The sequence below is a fragment of the Gopherus evgoodei genome, chromosome 7 (genome assembly GCF_007399415.2).
Source record: "Gopherus evgoodei ecotype Sinaloan lineage chromosome 7, rGopEvg1_v1.p, whole genome shotgun sequence".
Lineage (NCBI taxonomy): Eukaryota > Metazoa > Chordata > Testudines > Testudinidae > Gopherus > Gopherus evgoodei.
In genome coordinates, this window is record NC_044328.1 from 35,666,323 (window position 1) to 35,693,484 (window position 27,162).

At 40.6% G+C, this 27,162-nt stretch overlaps 1 protein-coding gene across 1 annotated transcript; it reads right to left on the reverse strand.

Moving 5' to 3' along the window:
* Nucleotides 1–1,048: 1,048 nt before the first annotated feature.
* Nucleotides 1,049–16,431, reverse strand: LOC115655370 (lipase member M-like). Its single transcript, XM_030570756.1, is given in 10 exon segments — nucleotides 1,049–1,240; nucleotides 1,242–1,280; nucleotides 2,249–2,300; nucleotides 3,588–3,658; nucleotides 5,309–5,455; nucleotides 7,670–7,806; nucleotides 9,895–10,004; nucleotides 11,509–11,707; nucleotides 12,457–12,574; nucleotides 16,330–16,431. Coding segments are annotated over 10 exon segments (1,167 nt in total).
* Between the last annotated feature and the right edge of the window lie 10,731 nt (nucleotides 16,432–27,162).

A 27,162-nucleotide genomic window follows, 5' to 3' on the forward strand; every position in this document is an offset into this window, starting at 1 on the left:
TCTCCGAGAGGCTTTGAAAACCAGTTTCATGAATGACCAACACTGATGTGACAATTCGTGTGTTGTTTCTTACCAGCCTGCCCTCTTTTTTTAAGAACCTCTCATAATCAAAAGAACTAGATTGCATTAACATATTCTCTGTAACAAGGTTATCATCATAGGATGATGGAATGCATATTGACCACTATCAGAAGACTGATTTCAGTGTAAAAGAAAAAATAGTGGTTAAGTGGAGCTGATAGACTGAGAGCTTTGTGACCCGGCAAAACGTTGGGAAGCATGGGAGCACATTTTTGGAAGTAAAAATATAATTTACATGAGAAAAGGGCTAAAGTTATATTTCTAATTGTACACAAATGTTTTAGATTCCCAGACATTGGTTTTTTTCCTCATTCATCTCTTCCTAGTGTGATCTCTTTTATCTTTTTTTTGTTACAAGCCTTTCAATTCAAGGACATCCTTGATGTGGTGTATTTTCCTGGTTTAGCTTTTGCTGTCTTATTATTGTATATATTCATGTGTAATCTATACAAAATAAATGGTCAAAGTCAAAACTAATATAGACTATCTTAATTATATACGAAAGGCTGCATTAAAAACATTTATTTTTTAACATGTAACATGGAAAGCTCTCTAGTATTTTAAGTGGACCAGAGAAATGTCCTCATAGTTTAACATCTAATGATGGACTGTGCTGAAAGATTTAAGGCATGCACCCACATTCTGGGCCTCAACAGCTGTAATGTGCCATTATAGGATTTTAAGTTTTGGTTTCAGAAGGTTTCCTCTGAGAAATATAATTCAGTTTTCTGAGTAACAGAATCCTGGTTACTGTATTTCACCAGGAAGATGGGGAAAAATTGGTACCGTGACCAAAAGAAAAATAGAGTAAATATAAATCCTTTCACCGTAACCTCCCTTTCCGTTTACAAGCTCATGATGACTCAAAAAATTGCAAGTGGAAAAGCCGCTATTGGCATACATACAGAAAGTAGATTTCAATAAATCTAAATTAACTAATTAATTCTCAAACAATGCGGTGTGGGCTTTATGGATACTTTCCTATCAGTGCAATAATTTCACTGTACACATGCTTGGCTGCATCAAGACCCCAGGTGAAATCCCAGTGGTTCCAGTCAGAATATTCTTGTGGTAATGAGGTTAGTATGTGAGGGAGTAACATGTCAATATCCTTTGGGTCTACCATCCAGTCCTCTCCACCAGACCATACTGCAGTGGGCAACAATCATATCTTCTATCTTATAGAAGGGAGGGACAGACTGAAAGACAAAAAATGCAAGTCTCAGATTGCTGTCTTTATTTTAAACAAAAACTCATGATTAACCATTTGACTGCTGTGCAAAATTGCCAGATTCACTGAGATGATCAGTGTTTTGGGACAGCAGTCTCAACCGTGGTTGATAGTCTACACTAGGCACCTGCTGCTGCTCCGTAAAGAGCTGCCTTCTACAACCTGTCCCAATTCATCTTTGTAACATCGTATTGGGTGCCATTAGGGTAGCTGGAAATCATGCAGGATAAGCCTGCCTAATTTCCTCACTAGGGATCGGTGCTTCATGGGAGTAGGAGGAGGAAAAGGAACTGTTCTCAGAGACTTGCTGCTGGAAAGGAGTTGCCAGTGTGAGAAGAGCCAAGACCAATCCCGCTGGCGACAAAACATCCAGCAGAGAAGGGAAACAGGCTATGACACGGAGATCGGGGAGAAAGGAAAACACCTGGCAGAGACAGAACCAAGTTCAGGAGAACATGCAAGAAGGGAACTGGACCATATACAAGGGAATGGGGAAGCAAGGAAGATGGAGGCTGTGCAGGGAGAGAGGATGACCCAGAAGCAGGGGAGCATGTGCAGGAGGAGACAGGGCCAAGTAACAATGACTTTGTGCATGGGAGGCGAGAACCAAGCAGGCAGTGAACACAGGGCAGGAAAGTGAAGGAGGAAGGCGACCAGATGGCAGATGAGCAGGTGCAGAGATGCCTGGGGACAAGAGAGGAAGTGACAAATGATAGAGAAGGAGATGAAAGAAGGAGCAAAAGGAGATAGTATGATAAGTTTTCAAATGGATGAAACTCATATAAATACACCCCAAAAATCCATAAACTAATGCTAATTTCCTGAGTCAAATGCTGTAACAGATTGGGGATGTGTTGTGATTGAGCATGGGAAGGCAGGGGATCATTCTTATTTTTAAAAGACTACTTCGTTTCATAAAAAATCATTTTTCCCTACCTGGTTGTACTTAGCCGGGTTCTCACTGCCATAGTCAAAATATTGAATTCTCCTGATTAACTGCCTAGCAAAATGAAGAAAAGAAAGTGTAAAATAGACCAAATATCCACATGCCTTTGCATATCAGTGTGCTGTTCTGCCTTAAACTATCATGAAACAATGATATTATAGTATGCAGGACTTAAATTTCATCCAAAATGTTTAATTTTTGGCAAAACACTCATTGACTTCAATAGGATCAGAATTTAGCCCTTGCATCTACAACAGCATAAAAAACTTACATGCACTTCTTCAAAATCACTTCTCACTTTTATTGCCGGCAAGTAATTTTTAATCTGTATCTGCTAACAAACAAGTTTTTCTCTTGTTAACTCATCATAAACACTGTGCACCAGGGTGCTTTTCGAGAACTTTGTACTGACAGATTTTGGTATTACATAGTCCCTGATTTTTGTCCAATCTTTCTCTTTCTGACACAATAATCTTAAAATACTCCTCTACATCAATATAACACAGCCCAATATAACATGAATTTGGATATAACGCAGTAAAGCAGCGCTCCGAGGAGGCGGGGCTGTGCACTCTGGCAGATCAAAGCAAGTTCGATATAACGCGGTTTCACCTATAACACAGTAAGATTTTTTGGCTCCCGAGGACAGAGTTATATCAGGCTATAGGTGTATATAAACAATTAAAAGAATTATAATTTTCCTTTTCAGGACTGCTTTCTATACTGGTGTTCTTCACGGAGGGATTATAGATGACACAAGCAGCAAACCCTATAGTTAAGAAAAGGGTCAGGTGATCATTATAAAAGCCTGTTTTCAGTTTGCCAAATTTTAATAATTTAGGCTGTAGTTTTCCAGGCTCTCTCAGGCTAAATTATTTTGGCAAATTTCAATAAAACCAGTTCAGTCATTTGTTATAAAATGTCTAGTTTCCTTGAGCCATGTCCATCCTGTGCACTGAATGAGGCAGGGCCCTGTGGAAAAAGAGTATGTGATCAAGTAATTAAAGACTGTATCATAATACCTATGCACAAGGGGGCTTAATTAAGGTTGCATGAGCAAACTTTATTCTGGAATTTTCCTAACTCTGAGTGTGTGACTTTAACAATCTTAATATTCATAGCTTTCCTACATGCCTATCTTTTCACGCTGAAAACTCTCAGTAACCAACAACGTCAAAGATGGAACTCAAAGGATTATGTCCACTATATTAAAATTCTCATTGATAAATAAATGCCTGTTCTTCTGAACAAATCAGGTTTTAACTATAATCAGAGAGCTCAAGGGAGAGTATAAAATGGCAGAATATTGAAAGATTTCAGAAGCTCTACCGGGCCCAGTGCAGTATGTTTTTAATAGATGTTTTCATTGGGAAGTGGCCTGTGTACACATCCATTCGACTCTGCAAAAAACATTTTTAGGCTATCATTTGTTTTCTAAATGAAATGGGAGAAAGGCAGGATTTACATAACACCATTCAGTTCTGTAACTACAGCATTACAAATCATCCAAAATTGAGCAAGTTGGTAGCCAGAAAAAACTGGAATATTTTCAGAAATATAATTCCTCTCATATCTGTTAATTTTACATCAGTACTTATGATAGTTCTGCCAAAAGTAGTAAGAAACATCTAAAATATTAAGCTCTCCTTGACCCTATTGTTAGGTTTTATTTAATTCTGTCTGAGTTATGGTTTTCAGTGCTAGATAAAACAGGCTTGCAATGTTTGCCTAAATGACCTCATGCTTTTGCTATGTGTAGATCCTGGGGGAAAGCTAGGTGGATGCTATTGACCCATTGAGCTAGGTGGATTGTCAGACCTCTGAATATAAGGAAGTGGGAGTTTGCTCTCTGTAAACAGAGGAGTCAGGGCTGTTGCTTAAGCAGGCGCATGTAGGAAGAGCTGAGTTTGAGTAGAAAGCTGGGCTGAACTTTGTTTCCTGTCATTAATTTCTGTGCTAATAGACCCACCTTCTCTCTCTCCCCCCTTCCCCCCCGCAAAGGGTGCAAGTCTTTGACTCTACATATTGCATGGGACTTTGTTTCAGAGCAGGTTGAGCAAGGTACTAGCTCACATGAGGCACAATTTCCTTTTCCTTTTTTCATTCATAGAACTCCAGATTGCCATGTAAAGACACCTCTGGCAAATGGACTCTCAACATTCCCCCCAGAGACGAGATTAAATATTCCTGACAACGTATGGTTTGCAAAGGTATGTGTGTGACAGTGGGTACCTTGCAGTGCTGACAGCAGACACTACTTTAATCTTTGGCTGACTGGTGCCTGTTAAGCCTACCGACAATTTAATAATATTATTGATAAATATTAGTTGGCAACTGGTGCCTGTTAGGGAACTGCTGACTTTCCTTATCTGGGCTGCATTCTAGTGTAGGGGAGGTTAGGCTGAGGAATGGAATTCTCACAACATCACCTCCTCAAATGGACAGATAGGCATTAGGACTATAGCATAATCCATCTATAACCACTAAGCCACTATACTGTGCAACAATATGTTCGCCTGAGTAATGTTTTGGGGGCAGTGGATCCAACAGCCTCGCTTCTGCTCACCTGTTCCACTGGAAACCAGTGCAGATGGCCTACCCATAGCACTGAAAAGTGAGCATTTCAACCCTCCCTGCACAACTGCTCTGGCCACAGCATGCACTGCTGTTGCGTAAGTCAAGGCCTGGGACTGCAGGCTGTAAACTCCAAATTTGACTGTGATATTTTAATGCCATGTTAAACACTTACCTGTCTTGTTCTCAATAAAGCAGTGTAACACATTAACCAAACCACTAAGCCAACTGCAGGCTACAGAAATTCCCAGTTATATTGCTTTTCATCACCTGCATTATTGAGACATTTGCTTTCTCCATTCTCATCATGTTTGAAAGTCCCTAGCAAAATCCTGCAACAATTAAAGGACTCAGCCTTACTCATTCCAAATTAAATAAATTGCACACTTGGCATAAAAGCTGTTGAACTGAAAAAGTTAGCTTGATTTTAATCATCACTAAAAAAAAATAGGGCTGATATAGATATACACACATACCATATTTATGTTTTTCTCATTGAATCCACCCGCAAAGAAAAATGCATTGGCACAAAGTCTATTAGGTAAGTCATAGCAGCATATTTTGGCAGCAAACTCCCTCATAGTCTTACTCCACCAGCGGAACTCTCTTTTGCCAAGAAGATCCTGTGAAAATGCAAAGAGCATTACTTACAGTGAACTTTCAAAGTGTATTTGGTATAGTTTCCTTATCACAGTCCAGGCCTGATCCAGGTCATACCCTTAACTGACTTCCTTTAGGTTTTCATGTAGCTACTATGACCACAACTGTGTTCCATCAACAGTGTATTCCACAAATGTCACAGTTAATACATGCATACTTCATGGGATTTTCATTCATTCAAGGCAAGAAGACAGAAGTGTATTACCCACCCTCTATCCCTGACTTGAACAGATACCTCAAAGACATATGCATCAGAATGGCATCAATATGATAAGCTGAACGTGAAGTTGGAAAATTCACATTCAGATACCTTCTCCCCCCATTTTTTTCAAAATAAATTTAAAAAGTACTTGAATACAGCATTAAAATGGTTAATTTAAACATACTGAAGTCAGGAATTCAACAGTTAAGACTCCGAATAGGGATGTTAATTCTGACACCTTGCACATACAGTGAGAGGCATATTGTAAATGGCAGAGACTTACCCAGCGGCACCTCCTGCTGGTCATCTCTGGGAATTAGCTCTCCAGCTGTTGGAGTGCCCTCTGCAGGCCAGTGTCTCGCTGCCGCTTGCAGCCCCCCCATGTCCCTCCAAGGATCCCGGTGCCCCTTTAACTGGGTGCTGCCCCCTGGCAGTACCCCCACAGTTCTGGGTCTCCCCTTCCCAGGGGAACCCCCACCCACTGTCCCCACTTCACCTCAGTCTTGGCTACTGCCCAGTCCCCATCTAGCCCCCGCTTACTGAGGCAGCCTGCAGTATAAGCCACTCATCATAGGCAAAGGGGTTTGGACCTGCTGTCTCTGGCTACCCATTGGCTGCCCCTGCAACCTAGTATCTAATAGGCCTTACCAGGCCTGCAGCCTGGGGCTTTCCTAGGCCAGAGCTCCCTGGCTCACTTGGCCTTCCCCAGCCCTGCTCCACTCCAGATACCTAGTTAACCTCCCTGCAGCCAGACCCATCTCTCTCTGAATACAGAAAGAGACCCTCTGCTTGAGCTCCTGGCTCAAGCCTTTATAGGGCCAGGTGAGGCCTGATTGGGGAGTGGCCCAGCTGCGGCTGCTTCCCCAATCAGCCTTGTATCTGCTTTCCCCACCACAGCCCTCTCCCAGGGCAGTTTTAAGCCCTTCAGGGCAGGAGAAGGGTGTCATAAACAGATAGTTAAGGGTTAATGCCCCTTTACCTGTAAAGGGTTAAGAAGCTCAATGAACCTGGCTGACACCAGACCAGAGGACCAATAAGGGGACAAGATACTTTCAAATCTTGGTGGAGGGAAGTCTTTGTGTGTGCTCTTTTTTTGGGGTGTTGTTCGCTTTTGGGACTAAGAGAGACCAGAAGTCCATCCAGGCTCTCCAAATCTCTCTGAATCAGTCTCTCATGTTTCAAAATTGTAAGTAACAGCCAGGCAAGGCAGATTCGTTTTATTTTTGTTTTCTCAACTTGTAAATGTCTCTTTTTCGCAGAGACAATTTTACCTCTGCTTGCTGTAACTCTGAACCTAAGGCTAGAGGGGGTTCCTCTGAGGTATAGGACTCTGATTACCCTGTAAAGTATTTTCCATCCTGATTTTACAGAGATGATTGTTTTTTACTTTTCTTTCTTTAATTAAACGCTTTCTTTTTAAGAACCTGATTGATGTTTCCTTGTTTTAACATCCAAGGGGATTGGATCTGGACTCACCAGGGATTGGTGGGGGGAAAGGAGGGAGGATGGTTAATTTCTCCTTGTTTTAAGATCCAAGGGGTTTGGATCTGTGTTCACCAGAGAACTGGAGAAGCCTCTCAAGGCAACCCAGGAAGGGGAAAGTTTTGGGGGGACAGAAAGTGCTCCAGAGACTGAAATTTCTGGATGGTGGCAGAGTTACCAGATCTAAGCTAGTAATCAAGCTTATAAGTGTCCATGCAGGTCCCCACATTTGTATCCTAAAGTTCAGAGTGGGGAAGGAACCTTGACATGGAGTAACCACCCCACTACACATATGTTTAACAAAACAAGCAACCAAAAACACTATGGAATATACATGCACTGTGACTGAATTAATATGTCAGTGGCAATCTAAACTGTTTACAGTATATTACCTCTTGTATTATCTGGTAGCGTGGGACTCCTGCTCAGGCACAATGCCTCTTTTTAAAGACCAGTACTCAGTAGCGTAATAAAATACAGAGAAATCTCATACCTGTAATGCTTCTTCAGGCATTAACAACATTTTCACTACAGGGCTTTTGCTGTGTCCAACGGTGACAGCAGGAGCCAAGGCAAAAAACATTTTGACTTTCTGTGCCAACTGTGGCATGGAAGAAAATGCTATGAATCCTGAGAAAGAGAGGAGAATAATTATGGAAATCTTACAGAAAATAACGGAATACTGACAGGTTTCAGAGTGGCAGCCATGTTAGTCTGTATCAGCAAAAAGAACGAGGAGTCCTTGTGGCATCTTGGAGCAGTGGTTCTCAAACTTGGGCTGCCGCTTGTTCAGGGAAAGCCCTTGGTGGGCTGGGCTGGTTTGTTTACCTGCCACGTCCATAGGTTCAGCCGATCACGGCTTCCTTTGGCTGCAGTTCACCGCTCCAGGCCAATGGGAGGTGCGGAAAGCGGCACAGACCGAGGGATGAGCTGGCCACCCTTCCTACAGCCCCATTGGCCTGGAGCGGTGAACCGCGGCCAGTGGGAGCCGCGATCGGCCGAACCTGTGGACGCGTCAGGTAAACAAACCAGCCTGGCCTGCCAGGAACTCTCCCTTAACAAGCAGCGGCCCATGTTTGAGAACCACTGCCTTAGTGACTAACAAATTTATTTGGGCATAAGCTTTCGTGGGCTAAAATCCACTTCATCGGATGCATGCAGTGGAAAATACAGTAGGAAGATATATACACACACACACACACACACAGAGAACATGAAAAAATGGGTGTTGCCATACCAACTATAATGAGACTAATTAATTAAGGTGGGCTATTATCAGCAGGAGAAAAAAAAACTTTTGTAGTGATAATCAGGATGGCCCATTTCCAACAGTTGACGAGAAGGTGCGAGTAACAGTAGGGGAAAAATTAGCATGGGGAAATAGTTTTACTTTATGTAATGACCCATCCACTCCCAGTCTTTATTTAAGCCTAATTTAATGGTGTTCAGTTTGCAAATTAATTGAGTGACCATCCCTGGACTCAATTACAGACCTAAAAGTTGCAATTCTCTAACAAAAAAGCTTCAAAAACAGACTCCAATGAGAAACTGCTGAATTGGAATTAATTTGCAAACTCTACACCATTAAATTAGGCTTGAATAAAGACTAGGAGTGGATGGATTATTACACAGAGTAAAACTATTTCCCCATGCTAATTTTTCCCCTACTGTTACTCACACCTTCTCGACAACTGTTGGAAATGGGCCATCCTGATTATCACTACAAAAGTGTTTTTTCTCCTGCTGATAATAGCCCAATTGACTAGTCTTGATTGATTAGTCTTGTTATAGTTGGTATGGGGACACCCATTTTTTCATGTTCTCTGTGTATATATATATCTTCCTATTGTATTTTCCACGGCATGCATCTGATAAAGTATGCTGAATGATGCAATTTATCCCAGAATAAGAGCAAGCAGAAATGGAAACTGTACCAAGGTCATCAGCGCTTCAGAGGAGTTAGCAGGGATATTTGTTCATGACCTTTCTGTTTAACTTTTATATAACTTTCACAGCAGAGATGTTAAAAGGAGATTATTTCTTATTTCTATGGTCAAATATAGTCCTGATATGGACCTCTTTAATGCCTATTGCCAAGAAGCAGATCTCTCGATTATCAGTTATTGACACTAAAAGGATAGTATTTTGTCCCTATTGCTAACAGAGAATATGATAACTTGATAAGCCTGAGTTGGAACAATAAGCTCATTTTCACACTTGGGCTAGACTATCCATTAGTATGGAAGAAGGGAGCACCATGCGTTTCACCTGAAAACAAAAGCCATGTATTTGGTGCAGCGTCCCTGGGTTAATTTTAGAGGGTATCCTTGTCTCTTCAGCAATGAAAGATTTTTCAGGCTGAAGTATAGTCAAAAATTCCACTTGTGACACCAAGATGAAGTTTAGCAGGAGAGGAACCTTTGGTGGTCACGAAAACCTCTCTGGTTTTTCTAGGAATCTGTTGGCTGCCTCTGATTACATCACAGGCTTCATGGCTTCAGTGGGACTTTTACCTGAGTCAGATCTGACTGAAAACTGAGAAAGGAATCCTGAACTTAGCCCTATATAAAGTGTTGGCACGTTACACAAAAATGGGAATCATCTCTGCAATTTTCTCCTTATAAACTTATGAAAGAGTTAATAATAGCCCAGAGAAAGCCTTTTGTATTTAAGAGAGAGAAAAGTACAATGCGAATGCATCAAATTCTGCTAGCATACCCATACTGCCGCCCTGAGAGTAGCCAACATAATACAGTTGCTTCTGTCCAGTTTCCTGCAGAATAAAGTTTATCATAGCTTGAAGGTCATATATGCCCATTTCATGAAAACTGCAATATAAAAATATGAAGTTAGTCACACAATGAAGTTATAGGGTCAGATTCTCAAGTAAGTTATGCCTCTTATGCACCACTACGGTGACCTTAAGGGACTGGAATTTGGGGATAGATTTCCAGGAGAAAATTCCCATTGTGTAGGGAAGCTCTCTGCTGAGTGCAACTGCGTGGGACCTGGGGCTGTGCCTCTGGCTACTATCCAATCCTTCCCTCAACCACTTCACTGGAAAAGGGTCCATTAAAGACCCTATATGAGTGCTACAGCTTTCAGCAGCTCAGCAGCATCTGAAAATTGGCAGGGCTTGCTCTCAGAATCAGGGAGCTGTAACCAGCTTTGCAGTGAGCGGAGCTCTGGCTAGGGAGAGAATCTGGCCAGGAAATCCTGCCCACATATATTTGAATGCAACACTAGTGAACTCTGGATCTGTTAGATAACAGCTCAAACTCTTCAGGGATCCAGCCCAGCCTCAGTTTGCCAGCCTAGAGTTTGAATCTTTATCTCTCTACATAATACAGATGCTCTATTCATTTTTCAATATTGAGTGTGTTTACAAGCCTAGGAAATATAATGTTCTGTTCGCCAAGACATGATGTTTGAATTAATGTTAGCCCAATGCTCTTTTAATTCTGCTTCTGTGCTAAAGGAAAATGGCTATGTCCTTTAGAGGGTATTCTAATAACTAGACCCAGTTCCAGTAAATCACTAACAACAAGCTTGTTAGAAAATGGCTCAGCAATAGTTAAATAATACCCAAAGGGGAGGCAGCAGCCAACTGGAAAGCTTGATAATATTGCCTGAAACCTGTATTCCATGCATTTTATGCCTGAGCTTCCCCATGTGAAAGAGAATGTGCAGCTGCCCCTTAAGCATGGTGCTGCCTCCTCCCTATAGTTCACCGGGCCCACTCTGGACTGATGCAAATGGAAGATGGATGGGCCTGTTCCATGCTCCTCCTTACCCTCTTTGGGGCAAACTCTATCCCCAAGGTGAGAGCAATCCCAATTCTGCTTTGTGCTCAGGGACTGACTGCCCTTGGCCACTGGATAGGATTACAGTGAGGGAAAGTTTCCTTGTGATATTTAATGAACTAAACCTATCTAACAGCACAATATATTTCTGTAGGTGAGTAATGGCCCTGACGATGACATGTTTCAATGCAAAGATTTCTACCACACAGAGGGTTCTGTTTAGCTCTGTGCTGCATCTTTCAATCCTAGTGCTACTGAAAACAGTGGCATTAATGATGTGAGTAAGGGGTGCAGGAGGAGGTTCTCTGCTGATTTAAACTTATGGCCTCCCAAGGCCATGACAATGGAACCAAATGGAAATTCATACAAAAGTACAGATCTAAATCCTATCTGAGCACCATTGCTGTGCACAAATCACACAAATTGATGTTCACATGAATTAAGAGAAACATAGATCACTGCACATACAGAATTGCCAACATGCAAAACAGTTTGTCACTTTCACTAGTTTCTCTCCAGTTCAGCCTACCTGAAATCCCAAAATTCCTCTTGGCCAACTGAAAATTTCTGGTGTCTTTGAGACCATGTTGTTCCTCGGCTATTTCCTATCCAAACATCATAGCCAGCATCTGCTAGCATGAAGCCCAGACTGTTGTTGGCCAAATTTTCGATCCAGTTGCTACCTTGACCAAACAATCCATGCTGGAGAAGCACAGCTGGCTTTGGGCCTAAATAAATGGAATACTTTACCAAACTTGTCGTTCTGTAACATGGCAAAGTGACATACTGTATTTCACTCGTCCCAAACACATGCTGATAAAACCTTTATATCAGAGCACACCCACAAGTATGATACCCCATGGCAAATAATTAGCTATAGTTAAAAGCAACTGTAAATAGGGGGTTAGAATGGAAATGTTTAGGGAAGTTTAGCTATGGCTGTCATTAGTGTTCTATACATACATATGTACAATTAGCTTTAAAGCTGCTAACAGCTGTAGTTAAGATTTCCTAAGCATTTCCATACTAAATCCCTGTTTTTTGTTGCTGATAACTAAGGCTGGTTGCTTGACATAACAACCAAACAGAATAAAATATACAAAAGTCACAAATTTATAGGAAAAAATCACTGTGCTACTCAGACAACAGGCATCCAGCCTCTCCTGTTCTCAAAGTTATGTTACTGCTACTGTCAAAAACCATGACCTAATCATTCTCAATTTTCCTCACCCTGCTTTGTTCAGAAAAATCACAAACATATAGACATTTGTAAAGACTTGATTGATTGATTGATTGATTGATTGATTGATTGGTTGGTTGGTTGGTTTTCAGTCTGAGATTTGGGTTCAGGATTTCACCACAGACTTTAAACATGCCTCCAATATATCTTTTTTAAACCTGGATTGGTGGGTTGGTTTGTTTTATTTTGGATGAGTGTTATTTGGGGTTTTGTGCATCAAGGAAAATGGAATCATACCTTCGTCTGTAGGTTTTTCTCTGCCATAAGGAATTCTGTTTATTTTCAAGTAATAGCCATCCTCTGTCAGAACTTCATACTCCTCACTGGGATATCCTTCATAGCAGATCAACTGACTCTGAGGGAATTAAAGAAATGTCTAAGGGTACGTCTCCACTACCCGCCGTATCGGCGGGTAGCAATCAATTGCTCGGGAGCGATATATCGCGTCGCATCTAGACGCCACTATATCGATCCCTGGAACGCGCTTATATCGATTCCGTAACTCCACCAACCCCAAACGGAGTTGCGAATCGACAGGAGGAGCAGCGGACATCGATCCGCGCCGTGAGGACAGTGAGTAATTGATCTTAGTTACTTCGACTTCAGCTACGTAATTCATGTAGCTGAGTTGCGTATCTAAGATCGATTTTTCCCCGTAGTGTAGACCAGCCCTCAGATTGTTTACATGTATCAGATTCAGGGGCAGCTCCCAGCATCAGCACACCAAGTGTGTGCTTTGGGCGGCAAGCCACGGGGGGCGCTCTGTCGGTCGCCACGAGGGCGGCAGGCAGGTTGCCTTCAGCGGCATGCCTGTGGAGGGTCTGCTGGTTCCGTGGCTTCTGCAGACCTCCTGCAGGCGGGCCGCTGAATCCACGGGACTAGAGACCTCCTGCAGGCAAGCCCCCAAAGGCAGCCTGCCTGCCGTGCTTGGGGTGGCAAAATACCTCGAGCCGCCCTGATAGATTTTTCATTATCTGTTGCAAGGAAGAGGGCATTTCCCACTAGGAAGTGTTAGCATGAGTGTTTGTTTAAATTTTATGAGTTCCTGCACTTAACTAGTTTCAACAGGGATATGGAACAAAGCCTAAAATAGTGAGAGAACTGTATTCCTAACCTGGCCCAAACCAGAAAGTATTGAAAATATTCCAGAGAGCCCATTCTCCTGAGATTTCCAGCCCAATTACCTGAACAAGGAGGTATGAAGAAGGCTGGATTAGCTGTGGAAAAGCTTAGAAAATTTCTCACAAAGAATGTAACATTTCTATGTTCTTCCTTTGCATATCCAAATGTAACGGCATTAGTCCAGAAGGGAATAAATATTCAGGAATCTATTATTTGAAAATAGTTTTCATTGGAATAGTCATTTCAAGAAATCCTCAATAAGTTAAGCATTTAGATGCAAAAAAAGGGGTCAGTGATTAATAAATGAGAAAAATATAGTAAAAAGTAACTTTTGATCTGTGATGATTTGGGGAATTTGTCTATGTACAATTTAAGAATTCCTGGTTGATTTATGAAATTGCTGAATTGAATGTTGTGAAAGTAGAATGAATTATATTTTAACAATAGAAAGGATTAAAGAAAATGCTGTCTGTATCTTTAAGCAAAATATTGGAATGCTGCAATCCAGGGTGTCAGGAATACAGACATTAACATAGAACAATTGCATCGTTTAAGGGCAATTGGTGAAGTATTAGCCTTAAATCGTAAGAGTTAGTAAGGAAGTAGAATATTGCATGCTGTGCCCCAGGTGACTTTTACTGTTTGCTTTCTTTGTCCCTTTGTCTAATTTCTGGCTCTTTTATCTGTAAAATAAGACTGTTTGGGTCTTGCATGGCCACTCACATTATCTGGGTGTTATTGGCGGAGCGCTGCGCTAATAAAACAGAGTGGTCTGAACAAATTGTGAGTCCCTGATTCTAACTTTGACAAGTGTACAATTCACCATCAGCTGTCAGGATGTCGCCTCTCCTCCTGATCAGGGACAATGGTAGGCCACTCAACTTTGATGAGCCTCCATTCAAATGGAGCAAAGAGATGATTGCTGCCCAGAGCAAACCAGTTTTTCATGTCTGAACTCCAAGGAGGAGGTAACAAAGCAATAGATATTGTGGTGGGACTCTGGTCACCCGATGAGCCTGATCATTGACAAAGTGGAACTCAAAGAATGACACAAAGGGCCTTTGGCCAGGAAAGAGGAACAGAGGGACATGTTGTCATAGTAGAAGAGTTCTATTTAACTGCAGGACTGGCTGATGAATAAGGAAACTATGCAGAAAAGAGGAGAGACTTTATGATTTGGAGGAAAAGCCATGTACAGGAGATGGTATCCTGGACTCCTTAGTGTACATGCCCTAAGCTCAAAGAATGCTCAAGAGTGCTGAGGAAAATGTGTACAGGTGTCATAGTTTTGTCTAGCTCTGTCTTTCTTGTGTTTGCTGAAGTAAGTGATTGGTTTTTGGAATCTTCTGAGAAATCTGTGCATCTGTTTGCTTCACTATAAACACAGAGTTCCCACAAACTAGGAGCTCAGGGATAGGATGATCTTAAATTATGGGGGAATCTGGGGTATTAGCACTGGTGGGGGCCTATAGCTGGTGGGCCACGAGGCCCTATCTCAGTGACAGGGTAACAAACAAGGAGCCCGTGCCCAGGAAGCATGCCAGAGAGGCCAAGAAAAGAGACAGTGTTACAGACTACTCAGACTAGGGACACTTAAAGCATGTGAGCGCAAACACGGCAGTCTAGTGAGTTTCCAGCTGGGGGAGCTTTTCCTGGATTGCGACATGAACCCGAACAGAAAGGTAATTAAGCGTATGGAGGGGAGATAGGTCTGGGTCCCAGAGCCTCAGTATTTAATAATATAAACATTTCATCCTAGTATGTGGGGAGTAGGTTTGTGCAGAGCATTATGGAAAATGCCAGCTTTAGGAACTCGTAAGAACCAGAAGATTATAAGCAATGGTGTCTGCTGACAGCTCAACTGAACATTGGTAGCAAAATTTACATGCTAAATCTTTCTCAGAGCCAATTTACATCTGCAGATAATGATCGTAATATACCTGAGCCAAAACAAGATAGGTGAACTCCATCTTGCCTAACCTGAAGGGCCAGTACTGCAGGAATCCTGCATGCTCTTGTGTAATTCTCTGACAGCTCTAGCTATTAAAATCCACTCCAATGGGGAGTTTCCATTAAACCAAACTTTAGACTATCTTAGATTTGCTTTGTCCTATAATAATTATGTATCTTTACATCTCAGAAAATGGTTGGCTCCATGATAGAAAGAACTTTATTATGAATCCTCTTATAAAAGTAAGGGTATAAACTACCCCAAATATAAGTGTTTACAATACCACAGAAACATGCCAAACACCAAGCATCCTTTCTGTGCTCATTTCACTCCCGCCTTGAAACCCACTCCTTTTGCAAAGTCTCCATGTATTCAGCTCCACATTTTCTTACAATTTATCTCTTGTAAAGATCCATCTTATGCTTCATACTTTAAACCATAATCATCTATTTAATAATCCCTTAACGTACATACATCAAGCAATTACTTCCCGAAGGGTTGTCAAAAAAGTGTTTGAGCATAACTATTATGTAGACTCATTATTGCTGGCTCAGATCCTCCCTCAAAATAGGGAACCATGACATCTGAGAAGAGAAAACAGGCGTGATGAATTTTCTTTCCGGGAACAAAGAAATGCATGGAACTGAATATAAAAGATCACTCCCATTTATAGCTGACTTACTCATATGCACACTTCATACTTCCCCTGATCTAGCCTTCAATACAGATAAATTGTAAGGTTCTTCTGGAAAAACAGTAAGTGCTGCTATAATGGGGGAAGGGAAAGAGTTAAAGAGAAAACTTGTTAATGAAACATTATCAATATTAAATATGGACCTAAACTTGGATCCAAAGTTTGCAATTAGGTCACTTGGTAGATGTATTTAATGAGCCTTTCTAAATCCCAAAACAAGACACCCCCAAACGTTGTGGTTAAAAATTTGAAATGTGGCCCTCAACCTGAATCTGAATTTTCAGGCCAATGTCTAATTATTATGTTCCATTATAGTTAAGATTTTCACAAATACTTGACTTACAATATTCATAAACGTTTCGGGATTCATGTTTCTTTTCTTGATGAGTTCTTCTGAGCTTGTAATGGCTTGTATTAGACAGACTACTGCAATAAACCACCACATCTTGTTTCTGTGAAAAAAAAATGCGTCTATTAATAACGTTTCTACTAACATACATATTGGCTTTGTAATGTTATGCCAATTCTCTTCTATATCTAAAGAGTGTGAAATATATGCTGGAAAATGGAAAAAAAACCCCACTATTTTACCTGCCAATTCTTACTCACAAGCACAGTAATATGGAATTCAGTCGGGGACAGGCCCTACTTTAGTCTCTGTCATGATTCTGTTGTATTTATGGCGATATCCAATTCTTATTGAACTTACTGAAACACTCCCTTTGCCTGCAATAGAAGATGGAGCAGGTCCTATGTGAAGTACTGTTATACCTTGAGCACTACAAAGTAGTTAAATTGCTTCATACCCAGGACCGTTGTTATGTAAGTTAGTGTCTTATGTTTTGTTAAACACAAAAACACAATAAAAATAAGGATTAAAAATATATCAAGGAATGCATTCATGCCAGTCAAGTAATGGCCACATCTATACATTTGTTATTTTATTATTACTTAATAATATATTGTGGATCAGGAGCCTATTTTATTGGACATTGACCAAACACATAGGAAGACATGGTCCCTGCCACAAAGAGTTTATAATCTAACATACTGCTATAAACCATTATTTCCAGGATTATAAATTTCTCAGACTAATTTTTTAAAATAAATTTGTCAAGAATACATCGTAAAACCTCCACACTACTTGGTCCATATAGTAATCACATATCCCAATAAAAGACATTTATAATATGACTGGAATGGCAATCGTGTTTAAAAAGCATGACTTTAATATAGCCCACAAGCACTCTCCCTGGTTCTGTGCAGTGATACCAATCCCTTACTTTGTTGAGTCAAATTTACCACAGAATTTTACAAAAATAAAATTGCTAGATTTGTGGCACATCAATGCAAGTCGGGAGACTGAAAGTTAGGTTTGATTGAAAACAGCACAAAAAGAACCCACTATTGAATTCTGTATTAAGAACACAAAAAATACTCGCCTATAGCGATTTAAAGTACCATGCTCAATTATGGTGAATATTCTTTTGGGCCATGTTCATTTGTAAAGTACTGTAAATGGTACATTTTACAATAAGGTTTAAGTAATGTCTCAATCTATGAAAAAGAACAGATCTACCCTTAGGAGACTTTCTGTCTATTGTTCCTCATTCCAACAATCTTTTATCCCCATAAAATATATAGACCAGAGGAGTTGCAGTGTCAATTCTCCTCACTCCATCTCCTCTCCAATGTTACAAGCATTCACCATAACTCCATCTAAGGACCTGTCAAAAACCACATTCAAATGTGACACAAACCAAGTGACTGAGGTACAGGTTATTAGTTATTTTACTCCCAAAAGAGCATCTAAAATGTAAATCTGAGTTCAGGAAGGAAAAGATATTACCAACCAGAGTCTACTCACGGCATCAGATGGGATTTGGAGGCTTGAATGGCGGCAGTTCAGTCAACACCAGTGTTAATAGAAGTAGGAAGTGACAGACATGCAGTACCTTATTACGTGACACAATTGAAGTAGGTGCGTATCAGTAAACACCACTGATGACTAAAACTATATTTATTGTGCAATTAAATGCCTTCATTCCCCTCCATCTGCAGGCATGTGATGTCATTTCACATATTTCTGCAGTTGTTCAGTAAGGCATGGATCCTCCACTCACTTATGCACGAGCTTAACTTTAGACATATTGTATGTTGCCGGATGCAAACTCATTTTAAATTAAATCTTCTCTTATCACATTCACACAAAGGAGCTACTGATCTGTGTGAGTTGTGAAGAGTGTTAATCAGTGCCATATGTCCATATAAAATATATTAATTACAGTGTGCGTGTAGTAACCTGTAATTTTCTATTATCAGTAGTCGCTGATAAAATACAACAGCACATGTGTTACATCCTTAGTTACAAAGCATTTGGTTAGCTTCTTATCTAGTTCATTCGACTATCTCTTTGCCAAAGAGCTGATGAGGGCTTTTGTAAATCTATTCCCACTGTTGTGTTGAAAAAAATCCCCACACACATAAAATAAATAAAGAACAAATATTTGCATATCGAAACTAAAATTTACTTTCCATGATCATTAGCATGACTACAACTGGATCATGCCAACGTCTGTATTAAACAAATTCCAAAAAGGGCCAAAGCTGAACAGGGCAAATTCATATTAATGGTAGCATTATTTACAGAAAACGTTTCATCGTATGTGCCCAGTTCCAGTCATTAAAGCACCTAATTATTTTATGTCTAATATGGACTTTTTTCAAAAGAATTATTTATTGAATAAATGAGCATATCAGCAACTCTATCTAGTAGAGCATGTTTTTTGCCAAAAAATAAATGAGAGCAAAATTTAGCCCACACACTCTTCACTACGAGTTATTCTCAGGTTTCAAAAAACAGAATCATACTTCTGCACATGTATGAGTGTAGTATTCTATCAATAATAAAATGTTTTCTCTCCATTTTACATTCTCCACTGAATGTGCATCGGAGCAAGCTATAATCCCACAGAAAGCCAGAGTCCCCATAGCAAAAGGGCAATCGTTCAATCCTATCCTCTGGGATCTCTCTGCTCAAAAGAAGCCAAGCCACTCGTGGGTGACTCCTACTCTCTTCACACATTTCCAGCAACAAAGGCCTACAATTTCTCAGATAAAGGGGACAAAAATCACAAACTTCTCAAGCAATCAATCCAATATTTCGCTTTAGAGGATAAATCATTTATTCACTCCTCCCTTATCACTGAAATGAAAACTATCACAGAGGCTAATGACTCAACATATATAATAGTGTTAATGGTTCCAAATACTACCTGATCAGTCTGACAAAATCAAAGTGGCCACCTGATCTTCATCCATCACTAGCACAACATTAACCAACCCAACTAGTGGTATGTCCATATCATACTCGGGTCCGAACCCAGATTCATTATGGACACAGAAACACGAAGTATGCAGATATTATAGCATTGTCTCACCACAACTGTCTCAAAATGTATTCCCAGGAAAGGCCTTTACGGGAGCTGCTGGATGTTTGGCATCTTTGCAAAACAGGCCACTTATTGAGGTTCCCAAATATGGATTTAAGTACCTAAATTCTGGTTTGTAGATGTTGACAAATTATTTTTCTTGTCTCTGTGTTAGTGTAAGCTTCCTGCTTAGTATTAGTCTAACCCCCCTTCTGAGACACCACCTGTTTTGATTAAATATCATCTGACATCTGTGATGATGGTCTGCCGGTCTTCCTTGGTCAGTTTAAATTGCCCTCTAAATGGCCCCAAAGCATTTGTTGGAGTGTGAAGTGTGCTTCCCCTATGTTCTCACCAGCTTCTCTAGCCGTCAGCATTGATGTTGCTATCATTGGGTCCTAATAGCTGAAGTGTAAAGTAATTGTATGGTCCCCCCCACACACACACATTTCTTCTTAACCATCCTCAGAGGATTGGGAGCAGTTCAGGAGCATTTCTGAGCAATGGAGGTTGGAGTGATATTTAATGCCAATATTTAGAATCATAGGCCGATAGGGTTAGAAGGGACCACAAGGGTCATCTAGTCTAACCCTCTGCCAAGATGCAGGATTTGTTGTGTCTAAACTATCCAAGACAGGTGGCTATCCAGCCTCCTTTTGAAAACCTCCAGGGATGAAGCTTCCATACCCTCCCTAGGCAGTCTTACCATTCACACAGGTAGAAAGTTTTTCCTGAGATTTCCATGGAAAACCCCTGTCCCCCTACCACACTCTTGCCCAGCCTGCAACCTCCCCTCCCAGCCTACAGCACCAAGACTCCAGCAGGGGCTTCCCCACTGGGTGGAGATGCATGTGCCCCAGTCCGCTACCTCCTATTTGGGCAGTGGGTCCCCAAAAGGCAGATTTGTGAGGCTGCAGCCAAGGAAGAAAGTGTTAAACCCGGGATGTGCTAAGGGGATGTGCTAAGCCTGGGCCACCAATACCAGGGCAGAACAAGCAGGGAGAGGTAAAAAGTTGTTGTTAAGCAGCATGCCTGTTGCCAGTATCCAAATCTCATTAACATTAATGTCAATGGGATGGACTCAGCTTCTGGCATAATGTCGCTATTAACCGAAAGTTGCTAATCTCCGGCTTGCTATTAACTTCATCCACTATAAGATAAAGGGACTATTCATATCCCCTCCCAGTGTTTGTTAATAGGAGTAATCTCACCCCTAAAACATGAGATTGGGATGTGATGTCTCCAAAAGTTATAATCATTCAAAGTTTGTGAAGAATTTAATAATTATATAAAATAGACTGTACTTTACAGGCTGCATATATTATTTCCTATCACATGCATAGATTTGTTCATCATTCTACAATAATATATATTGATTTAGCTGACTAAACTGAAGGATAAATCTAGCTTGAGTTCAACATTATATTTTGAGTGAACATAACTGGGAAATGGGGACTGATTGTTAATCCTATGCTATTCCTTCCTGTGACTAGATCACTGTGTGGGCCAAATTCTGCATTCATGTACAGCCATGCAGTGCCATGGAAGGCAATAGCGTAACTGGCAGAAAACACCACTCCCCCTGAATATGTGCCCGGTGCTCTGACGTTTGTTGATATGCTGGTGTATGCAATAAAATAATTCTTTTTTAAAACATGCAGTTTAAGCATAGAAGTGTTTGGCTTATTAATAGCTAGAGCTGGGGGCATACCATAAAGTGTTTTCTGCAACTAACGTACACTACAGATGTGCTTTGGCCATGCTCTCTCTTCTCCTTTTGTATTTGCTTAACATAGACACCGGAGTGAGCTAAAGTTTACTCATACAAAGGTCCATGCAAAGTCCATTTTAAGTTTATTTACTTGTTGTTTAGCTATGCCACAGAAAAAGCCCCTACCAGCTCCCAGGCACAGTGGCAACTAACTGAGTTGGACAAGCATCTGACTAAACCCTTCTTAGCTAAGTCTTCATGTTTGTGCTGTTGGTTTATGTCAAAGACTGTGGTGATTACAGAGCATTACACATAATGCAAGTAATATATTTTATATGGGTTGAGACACAGCTTGGCACCCTTTACAACTTGCACACTGCACACAGATCAGCAATTGCTTTGTGTGAACATGACAAGAGAAAATTAAATTTAAACTAGTTTGCATCCAGCCAACATGTAACACAGTAGCCTTAAAGCTAAGTACATGCATGCGAGACTGAACAATTGATCATAGAAACATAGAAGATTAGGGCTGGAAGAAACCTCAGGAGGTCATCTAATCCAACCCCCTGCTCAAAGCAGGACTAACCCCAACTAAATCATCCCAGCCAGGGCTTTGCCAAGCAGAACCTTAAAAATCTCTAAGGATGGAGATTCTACCACCTCCCTAGGTAACCCATTCCAGTGCTTCACCACCCTCCTGGTGAAACAGTTTTTCCTAATATCCAGCCTAGACTCCCCCGCCCCACTGCAACTTGAGACCACCACTGAGAACAGACGAGCTCCATCCTCTTTGGAACCCCCCTTCAGGTAGCTGAAGGGTGCTATCAAATCCCCACCTCATTCTTCTCTTCTGCAGACTAAAGTAGCCTCTCCTCCTAAGTCATGTGCCCGAGCCCCCTAATGCCTCCCTGATCCCTTAGGCTGATGCTGAATCACTTAGAAATGCGTAAGAGATGGCATCCCATGTCTGAAAATAGAGTCATTTTCATTCTTCCTCTGGCCCAATGACTATTCAAGAATTTCATACAAAGTGAAGCACTTCTACAGGAGAGACAGAGCGCTGCACTGACAGATATCCTCTAGCGCAGTAGTTAGGGCACTCACCTGGGAGGGGAGATACCTGGATTCAACTCTCTAATCCAAAGTGCGGATTAAAACTGGCCTCTCCTATATGCCCGACAAGTACCTTAACCACCAGGCTGCAGGCAGCACATCACCATCTCCTTGCCCCCATTTTGTGAATAGCTTCTAAATCCCTTTTTGAATCAAATCTGAAAAAATTCTTTTGACTAAAACTATTCAGGGGCTTTGTGTCAAATTTGCAAATAGTTTCAGGTTACTCAAACCAGCATTTTTCAGTGAATAAACTAGTCTGAAAACATCACATGGAGCTAAACTGTAGGAATAAAGACCGAGAAGGGGGTGAGAAAGGAAGTATTTGTATTCCCATTTTACCAGTGAGGAACTGAGGCACTGAGAGATTAAGTGTTTGGCATAATAAGGGATTTGCAGGATTGGAGCTGGTAGTTATGTGACATAATATAGAGCCAGAATGATGTGGATTTCACATGGGTGATTGAGGAGGATACAAGGAGACTCTGCAACTCAGTCTCTGAGCTCCCTGATCACAGGGATGACTCACCTATCTCCTCTAAGAAATCAAATTCAGATCCTTGAGGAGGTCCCCGAATTACCAGCAGGATAGAATATGATAACGACAAGTAGTGCAAATCCAAGGAATCATAGCAAACACCTGGGTAAACCCTACAGTTAGTTCAGATACAAAGCTTATTTCAAAGGACTCTTTCTAAATCTTGCTTAATTCTAAAACACTAATATGCAATTCTATGGATGTTTCTTCATCAGATCAATTATTTCACCGTAAACTCGCTCAGCAGCATCAAGACCCCCAAATGAAATCAAAATGGGCCCAATCAGGAAAATACTTTTCATACTGTAGAATAGTGATTTGTGGGAGTAATATTTTCATATCCTGCAGGTCCACAAGTCAGTTCTCTCCACTATGCCACAATGCAGTTAGAACTTTCATTAACTTCTAACCTATACAAGGGGGCTTCAGTCTGGAAAACAAATTGAACAGCTTTAAAAGTGAAAGCCTGTGAAGTAGTAAGTTTTAAACACAAAATATTCATCTGTGGCTTGATATCTGCCTGAAGTTTTGGGTGCATCCAGAAAGAATGCAACTATTTCATTATTAGATGTAGTGAGAACATCCTTGAGTTTCACGGATTTCGCTGGAAAGTCAATAGAATAACAACAGCTGGACAGGGACAGTGGACAGACAACAGACAATTTGCAGCAGTGAAAATATTTTGAGCAAAGTATTGAATAATTCAGATAAATCAACTAAGATATTTCCACCACAATCAGACAATGCAGCTAATATATTTTATTCCCTCGTTAGAAATATTCTTGCTGTAGTATTCTGTTTATTTTTACTTTTAAGAGATCATGGCTTTTTCTTACTTGGTTGTATTTAACTTCATTTTCCTAGCTGCCATAATCAAAATATCTGAATTCTCCTGTTTTAAATTTCTAAGAAAGAAAATATACACATTTTAATATCTTTTATTATTTGTTCTGTCCCAAAGTATCCTGAAATGATCAAAATGAACAGTTGATTTTAAAGGAAACATTAGGAATTAATTAGACATTGTTTCTATTAAAAAGGGAAACAGTAGGCAGCTTTTCAGAATGGAGACTGATATCATAATCTTGTTAAAATACTTGCTTGTGTCACTTTAAAAATTTAATTCCAGACTGATAAGGCAACCAACCAGAATGGCTTTTAAAAGCCATGCAGCCCTAAGATTGAGTGAATCATTTCAGTACTGGTCCAGAGCTCACATTCTATGTTCATTCTTACATTGATCAGAATTATATTCTGAGATGCTATGCCCACTGATTTACTTGTACGAGAAGGTGTCTGCAGTTAAGCAAAGAGCCTATAGAAATACAATAGATTTTTCAGTATAATAATTATCCTTCTGGAAACCAGAGTGGTAAAGCTGATGGTTGAGAGCTCTTGGAGATGATCCAGGTTGATGCAGTTATAGTTGATGATGAAGTTGGACTAGAGAGATATAAAATATCCCTCTTCATGGCTTTGAGACAAATGAAATAATTCTTTAATATCATACAGGGAAATCCATTAGAATTTTGTCCATTGATTGACAGAATCTGAAAAACTACTCCACATCCATGAAACACAAAGGCTTACTTTCCACTCTATATAAAGTAATCACTGTAACTTACAGCAAATAACTATGTTCATGAAACGATAGAAAATTGACATAAGCATAGACACCAAAATTGAGAAATGGACAAATATATGGGGCAATGGTCCCCACTCATAAATAAACACATTATTAAAAGAAAATTACATTAAAATTCTTTATCAATTTCTCACTCCCCTTAAAATTAAACTTATTTATGGTACAGGGATAGAGCAAATGCCAAAGAGAATGGAATGAAATAGGATGATTTCTCCATATATGGTGGAAGAGGCCAACAATTAAAACATTTTGGAAAATCATAAGGAAGATCAGGATGTCAGCTGTCAGATAATCCAAGTATTTTTATTAAGTTGTCCTGAAAACTCTGCATCTTATAAAAGCCAGAAAAAACTGATCACACATCTCTGAGTTGCCACTAGCTATAGCAAGATGGTGGAAGAGGACAGACTGTCCTAAAACTACTGACTGGTATCAAAAAGTGTGGGGAATTCTGGTACTAGAAAAACTAACTTATCAGTCAGAACTCTACGAGGGAGAAGATACAAAGATAGTTACTTAGAAATGTGATGGAACTTTTTGGAATCTGCTGGAACAGGGTCACATTCCCAGCCACCAAACCTGATAGTTTAAGAACATTTAAAAAAAAAATACTAAGGTTGGGGAGAAACCCTTTCAACTATAGCCACAATTAAACTTGAAGGAAAAAAGAAAAAAAAGATTAATATCACAGAGTTTTGATACAACAAGTAAAACAGGTTACACGTTTAAATGTAAGAAAAACAGACGTTTGGACCTAAGTATATGGTAATGAAAGACTTTAACGGATACGGAAGACGAAGAGTAGAAAAGCATCAACCACAACATGCGATCAATACTACAAAATGAAGAAAGCAACTCGTAGCAAACCTTGTTAATACAGCTTTAAGGATTTCCAAAGGCCAATTCATAATTGTGTATATAATAAGCTTATTTAAGCTGTAAACAAGTTTTATAAGATTTCTGTTACAAAAGAATGGATGCGTTAATAATAAGGAAAGGAAAGGAAAGAAAATTTAGTCCATTGAAATGAAATTACTATTTTATCTTATCATCTATACATATATTTTGTTTTCATATTGTACCAGTGAGTGTGCATGGTATTTTGTTTTAACCAAATAATTTATTCCAGTATTTTGATAAATGTTTCTGTTAAAGTTTGTAATAACTTATTTTAGACCTTATTCTCCTCTCTCATGCCACTCTGATCCATGTGTGAGGGCATCCTCCCTGTATGGTTCTCTCAAGGGAGATCCAGCCATCTCCATGTCACTGTTTCCCTTCCTCTCCCTATAGAGGACCTTCCATACATTGTTTGTAGAGGATGCTGGAAGGACTGGGCAAAGGAGTAGGTAGCCCAGCGCCAGGGTAAGATGCATATAATCTCTCCTTCATTCCCAGGGGGTCTCCTCTGACAAAGTGATATAGGCGCAGTCTGTATTAACTTTTTTGCAGAGCCATTCCCTGATATGGTCAATGTGAGCATGGTATAATGAAGTCACATTACAAAGGGGCTGAGGGGAAAGGGGAAGTGCTCTACTGGGCACTAGAGGCCAGAACACAGGATGGAGACAGGTTTGGGGGTAGCCAGGTAGCCTTTTCAGGGGAGCAGGGCAAGCCTTGACTCCTGCACTAATCCTCCTGCTTCTCCCCATGGGATGACAGTGGGAGGATCTCCAAGAAAAATTCTTACAGAGGTTTCCTCCCCAAACAGCCAGTGCTTTCAACAGTTCCAGCTTCCACCCCTCTATCTCCTTCTCTCAGACCCCAACTAAACGGCCTTTCATTCAGCTTCCTACAGTCAGTGACTCTTCAAGGCAGCACAGCCGCTTCCCTGGGGCAGCTGACTGTAGAGGCTGGGCTAGGAAGGGAAGCACTCTTCTACCTTCGATAGACTGTTGCTATCACTCCTGCTCCAGAGAGACATCAGAGGGAAGAAGCCGCTTCCCCCCACAGGTCAGCTACAGCGCTCAGCTGTGCAAGAGAAAACAGGTGTGATGCATCCAGCTATAGGAAGCTGCATCAGAGCTCTTACGTCCATATCCTGACTGAAGAGGCTAAGGCCCCAATCCAGCAAAGCACGCAAGCACGTGCTTAATTTTAAGCACACGAATAGTTCTACTGAAGTAAAGACACATCCACACACACTTTTAAAAAATCATATTCTTTTACCATGGACTGCCTTTCCTAATATAAAGATATGTAATTCCCCAATCCATCACCGCCTCTCCTCATTCATATCTCAATGACTCACCTCTGCCATGAAGTCTATGGAATGTGATCTGATTCATGTACTAAAGTAAAACTTAAGGAGGAGTCCTACTCACTAAGGTGACATGAACTAACTGAGGCTCCAGTCCTACAGACACTTATACAGGAATATGAGTCTCCACCTGATTTAAATTATGTAACCTGGTCCAAATCCACCTGCTCCTTTTGTGCCTCTTGTTTGTTATGTGATGTATAAACTGAAGAGGATAAATGTCTTGCACGAGAGACTCATCTAGTTATCTGTTTGCAAAGTATCCACTTCACCTTCAGGTATGTTACAAGTCAGAAAAATAAGCCATACCATTGTGTAGAGTAGGTGGCTACTGGTGCACTTCCTGCACAGATGAAGGCACAAGGCTGAAGATCTCATGCTTCATAACATACCCAAGGTGTGTAATCTACTGCACATGTGGCAACAAACTACTAATGCACATCCTGTTGTAGCTTCTTGCTATGTTAGTATCCTG